Source organism: Salvia hispanica, chromosome 2 (genome assembly GCF_029641045.1).
Source record: "Salvia hispanica isolate PSC_SH4W2 chromosome 2, Shi_PSC_v1, whole genome shotgun sequence".
NCBI classification, from domain to species: domain Eukaryota; kingdom Viridiplantae; phylum Streptophyta; class Magnoliopsida; order Lamiales; family Lamiaceae; genus Salvia; species Salvia hispanica.
Window position 1 is genome coordinate 60,091,539 of NC_142693.1, and position 13,542 is coordinate 60,105,080.

A 13,542-nucleotide genomic window follows, 5' to 3' on the forward strand; every position below is an offset into this window, starting at 1 on the left:
TTTTAATTAAATTTACGTTTTATATGTGTACTATATTGCCCTTGTTCATTAATTACACGTATTAAAAGACTTAGCTTTACAATTAGGAATGTACTAGAGTAATTTATTTGGCAATATGGGACCCCACATGGACAATTAATTTTATTTCTCCGTCTTTTATTGTACTATCTGTTTAAGGATATAACTTTAAAATTTTGTAATTGTATTAGCTTTATACTCCCTCCGTCTCACTTTATCAGTCTCATTGACTTTTCTGTTTTCATGTTGTAAAAAAGATAATAAATAGTTAGAGTGGAGAAATGGTAAAGTAAAAAAAGAATAATGTAGATAAGACTCTTCTTTACATTATTCTCTCTTTTAATTTACTATTTCTCCAGTTTAACTATTTTTTATCATTTTTACAAAACGAGTGCAGAAAAGTCAACGGGACTGCTAAAGTGGGACGAAGGGAGTATATGAGGTAGCGAATGACTAATGACGATTTTTCATCATACTAGTCTATTAATTTTAGCTTCAATAATTTAATAATAATTAGCTATATGAAGTATTGAATATTTGTTATCTAATTTTTATAAAATGTAAACCATCGGATTTAGAACATATTGCCAACAATAATTATTTTATAATTAAATTGTAATTTCAAATAAACTTGTTCTTTTTATTTTTATTTGCAGAATTCTTTATAAAAGTATAATGTTTTAGCTCAATTTACTGTAACATTGTCACGACCGCATTTTTGCTAAGGATAGCGAAAGCGGGTAAATCGCGACAAATAAAAGGATTTAAAGGAATTAGGAAGAAATGGAAATGGAACTTGCACATTGAAAAGTCAAACAATATCATAAGATAGGATCCAAGTATTCAAATATAAGGATTTAAATGACAATAGCATTTCATCAAAATGAATCAGAGTTACGATGTTGAGAGTTTACTATTCTCTCTTAACAAACAGCAGCGGAAAAAGTCCAGAGAACGACTTCGCATATGAAGACACGAAGCGTCGAGAGATCCACACTTATTTTCTTAAGTAGCATCGACTCTGATCAGCACGCCCCCGCCCTTTTGCTTAAATCTGCACGTTTATAAATACATGCAGGGCTGAGTACAGGAGTACTCAGTGGACACATGCCGAAAACAAACGTACAATATATATAGTTGTCATCCATCCACAGTATCACACGGGGGTTTTTCTTAAAAGGCCCGAGCATACTAAATTCTTTTGTGAGCTAAAAGTTCGATTGATCAATCTAAGTTCTCCAAATCACTCGCCAAATCTGAGAATCGTGTACCGTGAAGGTGGCCACCATCAGCGGACACATCGCCGTCCAACAGCTGATGGCTCACGACTCTCGTGCACATTATTCCGAACAGGATTTGCGGTCCTATTGGGAACCGAATTCGTTAGACTCGGGCTGGCATCGCCAAAACCCGCGGGCTACAACCCCAACAGATAGGCCTCAAAACAAACAATTTATGGCATGACAACACTTTAAAAGAATCACTGCTCCATTTTGAGAAAAGATGATTTTTCATAATTTCACAAATATTTGCTTTATATCCACACTATACTGCTGGATATTAAAAGAAAGCCCACCTGATACGCTTATCTCCAAATAAGAACTCTCGTGTTGGCCTCACTTTGCCCTCGAGCAAAATATCCTTTGAAAATAAATAGCGTAGCACACTAATTAGTACTTGAAATATTTCTCATGAGAAAACAATGCATGCATCCTATTGGATAACACCTATATCTTAGTCTCGGCTTATAGGATTTTCTTAATCCTACCTCGGGCTTCACTACTTCATAAGGTTTGATTATTCACTTCACTAATTTCGGGGAAATCTCTATTTTCTCGAAGATAATCACTTGGGTATTTATTTATTAAAGTATGGATTCATGGAAAATCCCTCTCTAAATCCTTTCTTTGAATTTTCTTAAGGCTGCCCATTCGCTCCTCCAACTTCAATAGTTTCCATCTTCGGAAACTTAGTAAATTATTCGGGAATTAATCATTTGAGCTCCAACTCAATCCTTAAATTAATTCCAATCCATTCTAAGAAATTCTTGGCCCAATTATTTAATCTTGGTTCATGCTCCATTCTCCTTTAAAACATCTCGGCCCACTTCCAATTAGTTGCAAAACTCTTGGCCCATTATTACTTAAATTCCCTTGAGTCCATTTCCACAATTAAACAAGTCCATCCGTCATGCTAATTTATTCTCATCCAACTTAATTGATTCTCATGTCCAACAATTATTTTTTGCCTTGGCCCAAAATCAAACATCATTTACTTACTAAAAGAAATCGGCCCACTACTAATTAAATTGCCTTGATTCCAATTCCACAAATAAATGAAGCAGCCATTTATTCCTTTAATTCACCTCTAGGCCCAATTACTTCACAATTAAATCATGAGGCCTACAACTATTCATTCAACTCCATAGCCCATTCCATTTAATTTACTAAGGCCCAACAACTAAAATAATTCCATTGGCCCAACCTTTAATTAATCTAGTGATCCAACTAAATTAATTAGGAAGGCAATAAGCCTATACTCCTCAACTCAACCCATCGATTTCTCTTCTTCCCCAAAATCATTTACTTCTCAAACTGAAATCCCTAATCGAAGAATACAGCAGCGGCACTTTCCCATTCTCACCGGCGAAATCGCCGTTGCCCTCGCGTCGCCGGTGCGCTGCTGCTCCAGCAACGCCTCTCACCGGCGATTCACACCATCTCCGGCTCCCGTCGAGCTCACTCTCGCCGTCCAGCTCCACCACCGTTGGCTGTCCATCACCGATCGAATCGTCGACGCTCCCTATCGCCGGTGATTCCCATCGGTCCTCTCTCTCCGTTTCTCATTCTCCGCTGAGTTTCCTCTCTTCCTCGGCGACTCCGTAACCATCCTCCGATCTCTCCATCGGATCAGAGGCGATCGAATCCAGCGCCGCCTCAGCTGCCTCTTTCTCGTGACAGCAGAGATACCTCCGGCGACATTACTGCCTCCGTCGAGCTGGCGTCCAGCGGCTGTCCTTGCCGCTGTCACTGCTCCCTGTCGCTCGCCTCCTCCGTCGAGCCTCTCGCCGAACAGCTTCTAGCACTAAGCTAAGTCTTCCTACTTAGCTTATACTAGTTCTTGAAAGTTTATTACTTGATGCTAGGTGATTGCTAAAGGAAGCCTTCTACTAGTTTTTCTAAATTCTTGAGAGTTCACTGGAATTATCATCTTCAAAGCATTTGTCATTTGCTTAAGTAATTGAGGCTAACTATGTTTGTTGCTCTAAATCCTTGCTACTGATCTTTCCAAATTTTGAGCATCTATGGTTCTAAGTTCTCATCTAGAGCTTGCTATGTTGAAATCTATATGAAGGCTATTTACGTAAAGGATGTTGGGGAGAATTACCTTGCTTTGGTGATTCCTTAATTGTTGGGCAGCTCAAGAGCTTCCTCCCTCTCCTCTCATTCCTTGCTACTCTTTGCCGAGAAGCTTCTAAGTGGTAAAAAGGTGAAGCAAGAGGTGTGGTATGGCTCTTTATATAGCCAACTCTTTTGGCTTGTTGGGGAAGATACCAAATTCCCTTTTGAGCTAATTGTTCATCTCTCTTTTTGAATCTTGATAAAGGCTTCCTTGCCTTCTTGGTGAAAGTCTTGGAAGGTGTTATGCTTGGTGATCAAGTTTCTTAATTGATCATGTGGTGGAAAAGGACTTTTCACTATTTAGATCAAGGGGATGACTCACCATTCTTTATCCAATTGTCATTATATCCACTTTGGGAAGATTTGAGATATCTTAAACCTTGTCTCCTTGCAAACACTCTTGCAAGATCTTTAATTGGCTCCTTACCATTTTCTTGAATAACATATATCCCTTGGTTCTTGTTGAAGAAGGAATCTAACTATTTTGGGAATTTCCTTGGCAGGTTAAGAGACAACTCATGCTATCTCTAGGAGACTACTAATTAACTCCTTGGCATGGAGTGGGGATCAAGAATCGAGATGTGTGTAGAGAGGATCCTCAATGAAGATTTGTAGTTATCTCTTTGCTAATTTTGGTTTGATGATGTAGAGTGACCTTTGTAAAGAAGTTGTACTTATTCCCATTAAATCCTCATTTCCATTTATTTGTTGCTAGCAAATCCTTGATACTTGAGCTCCTTAAAATAGTATTAACTGTAGCATTTTCTTTCTGCAATGTGATGTAAAAAGTCTTGATATGTACCACATAGGCGTGTATTCCCAAATACACATTTATATGTACGTAAATTCCATATATTGTTTCACTTATATAACATTAGCACTTAAACTTGAGTTTTCCTATCCAAGATAAGCGCACAAAAAATTCGGGGCGTCACATTCTACCCTCCTTAAAAGAAATTTCGTCCCGAAATTTACACGGCTCTACTTGCATGGCTCGAAAATATTACTCTCTCAGTTTGTCTCTTATTTCATCCATGATGCTTCCTTAACACCTTCATCAAGTTAATTTACTTTTCCATTATTGTACTTCTTTGGTCCGAAATTACTTTCAGCTTCTCTTTAAAATTTGTAGTCCATATATATATCCAACTCTTCTCGATGAGTACACATTGGATTAAACTCGTACTCTCTGAGCAAAGGCATATCGCAAAAATTTCCAAGTTCGGCGGTAATCTCATTCGATAACTAACTGTACCTACTCTCTCGAGCATTTCACTAGACTCAAAATATTGCGATTGAAGTTTCCCTTGACTTCAAATCCAATCATCTCTTTGAGGGAATACTCTTTGATTGACCTTGCTTCCCTCGTTAAACTATGAGTCTGACATCCATACAGGACTTCCATTCGTCCTGGCCCCTTTCTCTCGTCTAGGATTTCCTGAAAATTTTCTATCATCTCTAAAATAGAAATATGGGTCCGAAAATTTTTCTCTTAGAAACCTCGTTCCATAGAGGGTGATATGCGTTTCTCTCAATATGAAGCTTCGTACGATACCACTTTACTAATTGCCTAACAGCATCTATGAAAAACAAACTCTATCATTACCAAACCTTACTTTCAAATTTTTTTTTTCTCTTTACCAAGCACCTTAGCTCATTGATCGTGTCTTCGGGCGTTCCCTATACCCGCTTTGATATTTCATCACCTCATCGGTGGAAATCAATTCTGAAACCAATCATGTAGATTTTTCCAAAATCTATTCGTAATTCTGTCGTTTTGGTCAAATGTGAAAATTATTGGTATCTTACAAAGATGCGTACAACTCAACTAACTTGTCTGATTGTCACAAAGTGGTATGTATAGCGAGACGATCGACTGTTACCCAGGTTGTATCATCCTTGTACAACCATCGATATATCTTACTTAGTCCTTCGCCCCCGGGATTCCTTCTCCCTCTCTCAACATATCTTGGTATTTCCTTGATGATTGGGCGTTGTGGCTTTCCCTGTTATCTTATCCTTGACATCTCACTATTCTGCCACACACGTTCTTCTTTCGAATGTGAGACCTTCCCACAGTTCCTTATGGTAACTTCTTCATTCACTCGTTTTTACTTCCGGGTGTAACCTTCTATTGCCATATTCGGTTTTCGTACATTTACGATATTGATCATGAGGTTGACACTTCTACCCAAGTGGAAATTCTTTCTCCCACCGTCTTGGGCATTCTCTCTACCTCCAGGCTCAATCTATCGAGTCCTTGCAGTATTCCTCTTCCTTTTAACCATGTTTGAGTTTTGTGGTTCAGCGTATCGGCTACTTTGTTAGCCTTGTTCAGGTATTACTTTATGCTGCAGTCGCAGTCTTTTACTAACTTTAGGCATTCAATCTATCGTATGCCTAACTCCTTCCGTTTGATAGTGCACGAGGTTCTCGTGGTTAGAAAAAAAAATTCACCAAATTTCGTAGGGTGGTGCCTCAAATTTCCGGTGCGTAGATTATGTCAGCCCATTCTAGATCATGCGTTGGGGTAGTTCAGCTTATGCGGCCTGAACTGCCATGATGCATAATTGATCTCTCTACCCTTTCGCGTCTAGCCATGGCCAAGTCAACTCCTTTAGTGTGTCGATGCAGAAGATGTAGCTAGTTCTGAGTTTTGCGGCTACTAGTGCTAGCATAACAATTAACTTCTCTTCTAGCAGTTGAGAGCTCATTTTACTCTGACGATCGTGGAATCTCGACCCTTTTCTCGAGCTATTGAGTCCTTATCATCGCGATCTCAGAGGATCCTTTAGTAACCTCCCGCAGTAGTCTGTTACTGTGGCGTTACTCGAACTCTTTTCCGTTGCTACCACGTGTTCGAGGAAATTTGCTCCGTTAAGCCTGAACTCAAGATTGCTAACCCTAGCATAGAGCTACTCGGCTCTTAACGTCTCTAGCGTGGTCCTCTATTGTCCTTAGTGTTTCCTCACGTCCTTCAATAGGCGAATCCGTCGCACAAAGCTTGAATCATTTCTTTTCCAATCGTCGGTTAAACACACGATTCATTAGATCTTTAAACGTAACTGGTAATTGGTAGGGTGCTCTTGTTATCGAGGCGGATCCAGATTCTAGGTCTAGGGTAGATTCCACTTGTCTGTATAATAGTATTTTCGGTAATCTATTGAAAACATATCTGGAATTTACGGCGACGTCTTACCATTTCCAACTTCTCCTTTGTCTTTCTCTAATCATTTAACGGCTTAAAACATCGATTATTATAGAATTTCGTCCATGTGTGGGATCGTGGCGTGGTCTTCCGCCAGCCAGTCCATTTCTAGTATTATGACAATGTTCCAAAGTTGCCAATCTTTAACTTAGAGTCTTTCTCGGTGAATTCTATGTTTAAGCAAGTTTGCGTACTATTTATAAGGTCTACTATGGTGAGGACACCCTTATCCTATGTTTAGCTTGATCCGTGGATTTCTAAATCGTCTACTCAAAATGCTGTTATGAGATGGATGTAACATACTCGTATCCAATAGTATGATAATAGGTAAGTCGGGGAAATGTCCTTACCTGCCAGGTTTCCTTGGTTCCCCTCTAGCCGCTCCTGTGCTAGGACATACTCTCGAGCCTGTGACAGGAGACCTTGCGGCTGCTGGTAATTTGGTGGTGGCACCTGTGGATTTGCTCTAGTTTGTGTGTGCAGTGCCCGCAGTTCTGAATGCTGAGTTGTCAGGTGAGACCTTGTCTCGGTTTTCAGGGGTTTTGTTGGGCAATACTTCTTAAAATGTCCGCTCTTTCCACAAGCAAAGCAAGCTCCTGTTCTTGCCTTACATATCTCATAGTGCGTTCTTTTGCACTTTGGGCAAACGGGGTGTTTTTGTTGATATTTCCTGACTGTTTCGGGGGTCATTTGCTTCCCAAACCCTCGTGGCTTATTCTGTTCTAGCCGCGCTCTCTTGGGCCCGAGTTGAGTCAGTTGTTCCTTCAATTGTTTCTTGTTCCTAGGCACTTGAGCCTGGACTTGGTGGAATGCGGTAGTGATGACCGGTGCGGGTTCCTCCTTTGCTAAAGTTGACTCAACATATAGTGCTTCTCTTAGAGATTCAGGGTATGTCAACCTCCCGTGGCTAACCAATGCCATTCGAATTTCGTGCCTCAGACCGGCACGAAATTTCGTAGCCCTCTTCTCATCAGTATCCACCTGCTCCGGTGCATACCTTGACTTATCGCAGAGCATCCGATCGTAGTCTGTCACGGACATCGGTCCCCGTCTCAAGTTACAGAATTTCACTTCCTTTTCCTTTCGGTAGTCCAGGGGAACATACTTATTATAAAACTCATTCTTGAATTGCTCCCAAGTAGTCTCGTCCAATTGTTCTCGAGTCATTGTTTTCTTTCTCGTTTCCCACCACAAATCTGCAGATCCATTCAGCTGGAATGCCGCACATGTCAGTCGGTCTTTGTCCGAGTAACGTAGGAAGTCAAATAGGCGTTCTAGTGCCTTGACCCAGGTCTCAGCTTCCTTCGGGTCTCCCAAACCATTGAATACCGACGGATCCTGCCTTAGGAAAAGTTCCTCGATCCGACGATCTTGTGGTTGGGGCGGTGGCGGTGGTGTCACATCGCGCCACCATTCCGGGCTTCCTCTCTCAAACGCTAGTATCATTTCCTGGTCTCGGCCTACGGGTCTTGCAATTCTTCCGGATAGCATTCTAATACATTAAGCACGCCTTTACCATTAAGTACTATGAGGTGCGGAAAAAAAGAAAACTGATCAAGGTAAGAACACAACTCTGTCTAGGCAAACGATTTCCATAGCTAGTGAAGGTTAATATATCTCATTATATCAAGGGAATTTACTTCGGAAGGACTCTTACAAGAATTTACCACATCGTATTCCCATGTACGTGTCATAAAGGTTCCATAATACAAAACATCACCAAAAGTACTTAGTTGTTTTCCACATCATGGTTCGGTTCTTACGTGCTATCCAAGGCACGATCTACTAAGAAGAATAACGACTAATCCAAACAAATTCGTATTCCAATGCACTTCTCATGGTATAAATTTCACTTTTCCTTAAATTACCACCAGAGTCTAGGGAACTTAACCCAGAGCTTCCATCAAAACTATCATCGTAGTTCGAGTTGTTGTCAACTTGTGAGTGGGTCATCCTTGACTGCTCCTTGCAGTACTTCGAGGCAAGCAGGGTACCTCACCGATAGGGAACATAGGATTTTTAAATTCCATCTCCTCCATTATGGCTTTGCGACGAGCCTATCTCTACTGACCTCTGACACGTTTTAGCATAAAGTCCATGTCAAGTGAATGGGTGTGCAGTGGGTGTCGCACCTCTGGGACTGTTCGTGCTCCACGGGGCTCTTCCCTTAGGGAGCTACCTACTCACCCACACCATCCTCTATCAAATCCTCATTGTCGTCTAGAGTGACGATTATGGGAGCCCTTCATCTCCCCTCGCGGTCGTGCTTACTGGCTGTTTCCTACAGCCTGTAAAACTTGCACAAAATCTGCACCACGCTATCCTCCGCACTGGTTTGATGGGACTGGTATGCGAGGATATCGCCCTCTGCCAATGCCTGAGTAGTGGCCTGCTGGCGTGCAGTGGAAGTCCATCAAATCATCCGAGACGGGTATATTTGGCGTCAGTCGAAGTAGTTTTCTAAAGCTTAAGGATCGAGGCGCGAACGTCTAAGTATGGAATATCGTCTACTAGATCCACTACAAGAAATGATCTAAAAGTCATCGCAAGCTGAGTCATTTTCTTAAACCATCGTTTTACAAGATTCGTGTCTCGCGGTAGGATCAACGATCTCCTAAGCATGGCAATGCAGTTCGGTTGGGCGAGGATCTACCTTGTGCTATTCCCTTATAGCACTGTTCCTCATTCTCTCTTCCTCGACCTCTGCCCTTCTCATGCTCTCTGCATCGGGCGTTGGTCCTTCTTAGGTGTTATGCCGTGTCACCGCACATCTCGTCCTTCCTTACTAACTCATCTAGTATTGCTTATAATCATCGATCAGGGAAGCGGTAGTAAAATTCGTTTGAATCCTATGGTTCGAGTTATGAAATGATTTCACAAAAAGCATTACTCGTCATTGAAACTTTTCTCAAAAGATTTCACTTGGTCCTCAAGACACCCCAAGAAACTTTGTTTTTCACAACTTTTGTTGATTACGTCGGGCTGGAGTGCTAATCTCGTCGGCTACATGATTTGGTCTAGCGAACAAGTCTAGACCATGACTGAAAGGATTATTTGGATCTCAGAGCAGAAAAGAACTGAGGCTCTGATACCACTCTGTCACGACCGCATTTTTGCTAAGGATAGCGAAAGCGGGTAAATCGCGACTAATAAAAGGATTTAAAGGAATTAGGAAGAAATGGAAATGGAACTTGCACATTGAAAAGTCAAACAATATCATAAGATAGGATCCAAGTATTCAAATACAAGGATTTAAATGACAATAGCATTTCATCAAAATGAATCAGAGTTACGATGTTGAGAGTTTACTATTCTCTCTTAACAAACTGCAGCGGAAAAAGTCCAGAGAACGACTTCGCGTATGAAGACACGAAGCGTCGAGAGATCCACACTTATTTTCTTAAGTAGCATCGACTCTGATCAGCACGCTCCCGCCCTTTTGCTTAAATCTGCACGTTTATAAATACATGCAGGGCTGAGTACAGGAGTACTCAGTGGACACATGCCGAAAACAAACGTACAATATATATAGTTGTCATCCATCCACAGTATCACACGGGGGTTTTTCTTAAAAGGCCCGAGCATACTAAATTCTTTTGTGAGCTAAAAGTTCGATTGATCAATCTAAGTTCTCCAAATCACTCGCCAAATCTGAGAATCGTGTACCGTGAAGGTGGCCACCTTCAGCGGACACATCGCCGGCCAACAGCTGATGGCTCACGACTCTCGTGCACATTATTCCGAACAGGATTTGCGGTCCTATTGGGAACCGAATTCGTTAGACTCGGGCTGGCATCGCCAAAACCCGCGGCCTACAACCCCAACAGATAGGCCTCAAAACAAACAATTTATGGCATGACAACACTTTAAAAGAATCACTGCTCCATTTTGAGAAAAGATGATTTTTCATAATTTCACAAATATTTGCTTTATATCCACACTATACTGCTGGATATTAAAAGAAAGCCCACCTGATACGCTTATCTCCAAATAAGAACTCTCGTGTTGGCCTCACTTTGCCCTCGAGCAAAATATCCTTTGAAAATAAATAGCGTAGCACACTAATTAGTACTTGAAATATTTCTCATGAGAAAACAATGCATGCATCCTATTGGATAACACCTATATCTTAGTCTCGGCTTATAGGATTTTCTTAATCCTACCTCGGGCTTCACTACTTCATAAGGTTTGATTATTCACTTCACTAATTTCGGGGAAATCTCTATTTTCTCGAAGATAATCACTTGGGTATTTATTTATTAAAGTATGGATTCATGGAAAATCCCTCTCTAAATCCTTTCTTTGAATTTTCTTAAGGCTGCCCATTCGCTCCTCCAACTTCAATAGTTTCCATCTTCGGAAACTTAGTAAATTATTCGGGAATTAATCATTTGAGCTCCAACTCAATCCTTAAATTAATTCCAATCCATTCTAAGAAATTCTTGGCCCAATTATTTAATCTTGGTTCATGCTCCATTCTCCTTTAAAACATCTCGGCCCACTTCCAATTAGTTGCAAAACTCTTGGCCCATTATTACTTAAATTCCCTTGAGTCCATTTCCACAATTAAACAAGTCCATCCGTCATGCTAATTTATTCTCATCCAACTTAATTGATTCTCATGTCCAACAATTATTTTTTGCCTTGGCCCAAAATCAAACATCATTTACTTACTAAAAGAAATCGGCCCACTACTAATTAAATTCCCTTGATTCCAATTCCACAAATAAATGAAGCAGCCATTTATTCCTTTAATTCACCTCTAGGCCCAATTACTTCACAATTAAATCATGAGGCCTACAACTATTCATTCAACTCCATAGCCCATTCCATTTAATTTACTAAGGCCCAACAACTAAAATAATTCCATTGGCCCAACCTTTAATTAATCTAGTGATCCAACTAAATTAATTAGGAAGGCAATAAGCCTATACTCCTCAACTCAACCCATCGATTTCTCTTCTTCCCCAAAATCATTTACTTCTCAAACTGAAATCCCTAATCGAAGAATACAGCAGCGGCACTTTCCCATTCTCACCGGCGAAATCGCCGTTGCCCTCGCGTCGCCGGTGCGCTGCTGCTCCAGCAACGCCTCTCACCGGCGATTCACACCATCTCCGGCTCCCGTCGAGCTCACTCTCGCCGTCCAGCTCCACCACCGTTGGCTGTCCATCACCGATCGAATCGTCGACGCTCCCTATCGCCGGTGATTCCCATCGGTCCTCTCTCTCCGTTTCTCATTCTCCGCTGAGTTTCCTCTCTTCCTCGGCGACTCCGTAACCATCCTCCGATCTCTCCATCGGATCAGAGGCGATCGAATCCAGCGCCGCCTCAGCTGCCTCTTTCTCGTGACAGCAGAGATACCTCCGGCGACATTACTGCCTCCGTCGAGCTGGCGTCCAGCGGCTGTCCTTGCCGCTGTCACTGCTCCCTGTCGCTCGCCTCCTCCGTCGAGCCTCTCGCCGAACAGCTTCTAGCACTAAGCTAAGTCTTCCTACTTAGCTTATACTAGTTCTTGAAAGTTTATTACTTGATGCTAGGTGATTGCTAAAGGAAGCCTTCTACTAGTTTTTCTAAATTCTTGAGAGTTCACTGGAATTATCATCTTCAAAGCATTTGTCATTTGCTTAAGTAATTGAGGCTAACTATGTTTGTTGCTCTAAATCCTTGCTACTGATCTTTCCAAATTTTGAGCATCTATGGTTCTAAGTTCTCATCTAGAGCTTGCTATGTTGAAATCTATATGAAGGCTATTTACGTAAAGGATGTTGGGGAGAATTACCTTGCTTTGGTGATTCCTTAATTGTTGGGCAGCTCAAGAGCTTCCTCCCTCTCCTCTCATTCCTTGCTACTCTTTGCCGAGAAGCTTCTAAGTGGTAAAAAGGTGAAGCAAGAGGTGTGGTATGGCTCTTTATATAGCCAACTCTTTTGGCTTGTTGGGGAAGATACCAAATTCCCTTTTGAGCTAATTGTTCATCTCTCTTTTTGAATCTTGATAAAGGCTTCCTTGCCTTCTTGGTGAAAGTCTTGGAAGGTGTTATGCTTGGTGATCAAGTTTCTTAATTGATCATGTGGTGGAAAAGGACTTTTCACTATTTAGATCAAGGGGATGACTCACCATTCTTTATCCAATTGTCATTATATCCACTTTGGGAAGATTTGAGATATCTTAAACCTTGTCTCCTTGCAAACACTCTTGCAAGATCTTTAATTGGCTCCTTACCATTTTCTTGAATAACATATATCCCTTGGTTCTTGTTGAAGAAGGAATCTAACTATTTTGGGAATTTCCTTGGCAGGTTAAGAGACAACTCATGCTATCTCTAGGAGACTACTAATTAACTCCTTGGCATGGAGTGGGGATCAAGAATCGAGATGTGTGTAGAGAGGATCCTCAATGAAGATTTGTAGTTATCTCTTTGCTAATTTTGGTTTGATGATGTAGAGTGACCTTTGTAAAGAAGTTGTACTTATTCCCATTAAATCCTCATTTCCATTTATTTGTTGCTAGCAAATCCTTGATACTTGAGCTCCTTAAAATAGTATTAACTGTAGCATTTTCTTTCTGCAATGTGATGTAAAAAGTCTTGATATGTACCACATAGGCGTGTATTCCCAAATACACATTTATATGTACGTAAATTCCATATATTGTTTCACTTATATAACATTAGCACTTAAACTTGAGTTTTCCTATCCAAGATAAGCGCACGAAAAATTCGGGGCGTCACAAACATGCAATAAATTAAAATTTGCTATGATAGTACATCAAGACTAATTGAGTTTTTGGTTTGATTTCAAAAACATAAATCTATACATATATAAAAGGCGAGTTTTGGCCTTCTTTTGAAATATTTATAAGTTTTGTCCTCATTCTGAAATACTTATAAGTTATGGACTAATTTGAATATTTGA

General features: G+C 40.8%; 1 protein-coding gene across 3 annotated transcripts; it reads right to left on the minus strand.

The window, feature by feature from the left end:
- Positions 1 to 821: 821 nt before the first annotated feature.
- On the minus strand, positions 822 to 13,295 carry LOC148932818 (uncharacterized). Of its 3 annotated transcripts, none has more exons than XR_016135188.1 (2): positions 1,595 to 13,295; positions 822 to 1,072 (listed from the first exon to the last, which is right to left on the minus strand). XR_016135188.1 is itself a non-coding variant. In XM_089064052.1 (2 exons), the coding sequence occupies exon 2, from the start codon at positions 8,116 to 8,118 to the stop codon at positions 6,898 to 6,900; it is 1,221 nt and encodes a 406-aa protein (XP_088920178.1). In that variant the 5' UTR covers positions 8,119 to 10,076; positions 10,599 to 13,295; the 3' UTR covers positions 822 to 6,897. The 3 variants fall into 3 exon arrangements, 1 of the variants encoding a protein (XP_088920178.1); XR_016135187.1 differs by having other exon boundaries at positions 822 to 1,382; XM_089064052.1 differs by having other exon boundaries at positions 822 to 10,076; positions 10,599 to 13,295.
- Positions 13,296 to 13,542: the final 247 nt, after the last annotated feature.

Bases quoted from the DNA above. Each gene is read 5' to 3' on its own strand.
- LOC148932818 (XM_089064052.1), bottom strand. From the start codon at position 8,118: ATGCTATCCGGAAGAATTGCAAGACCCGTAGGCCGAGACCAGGAAATG.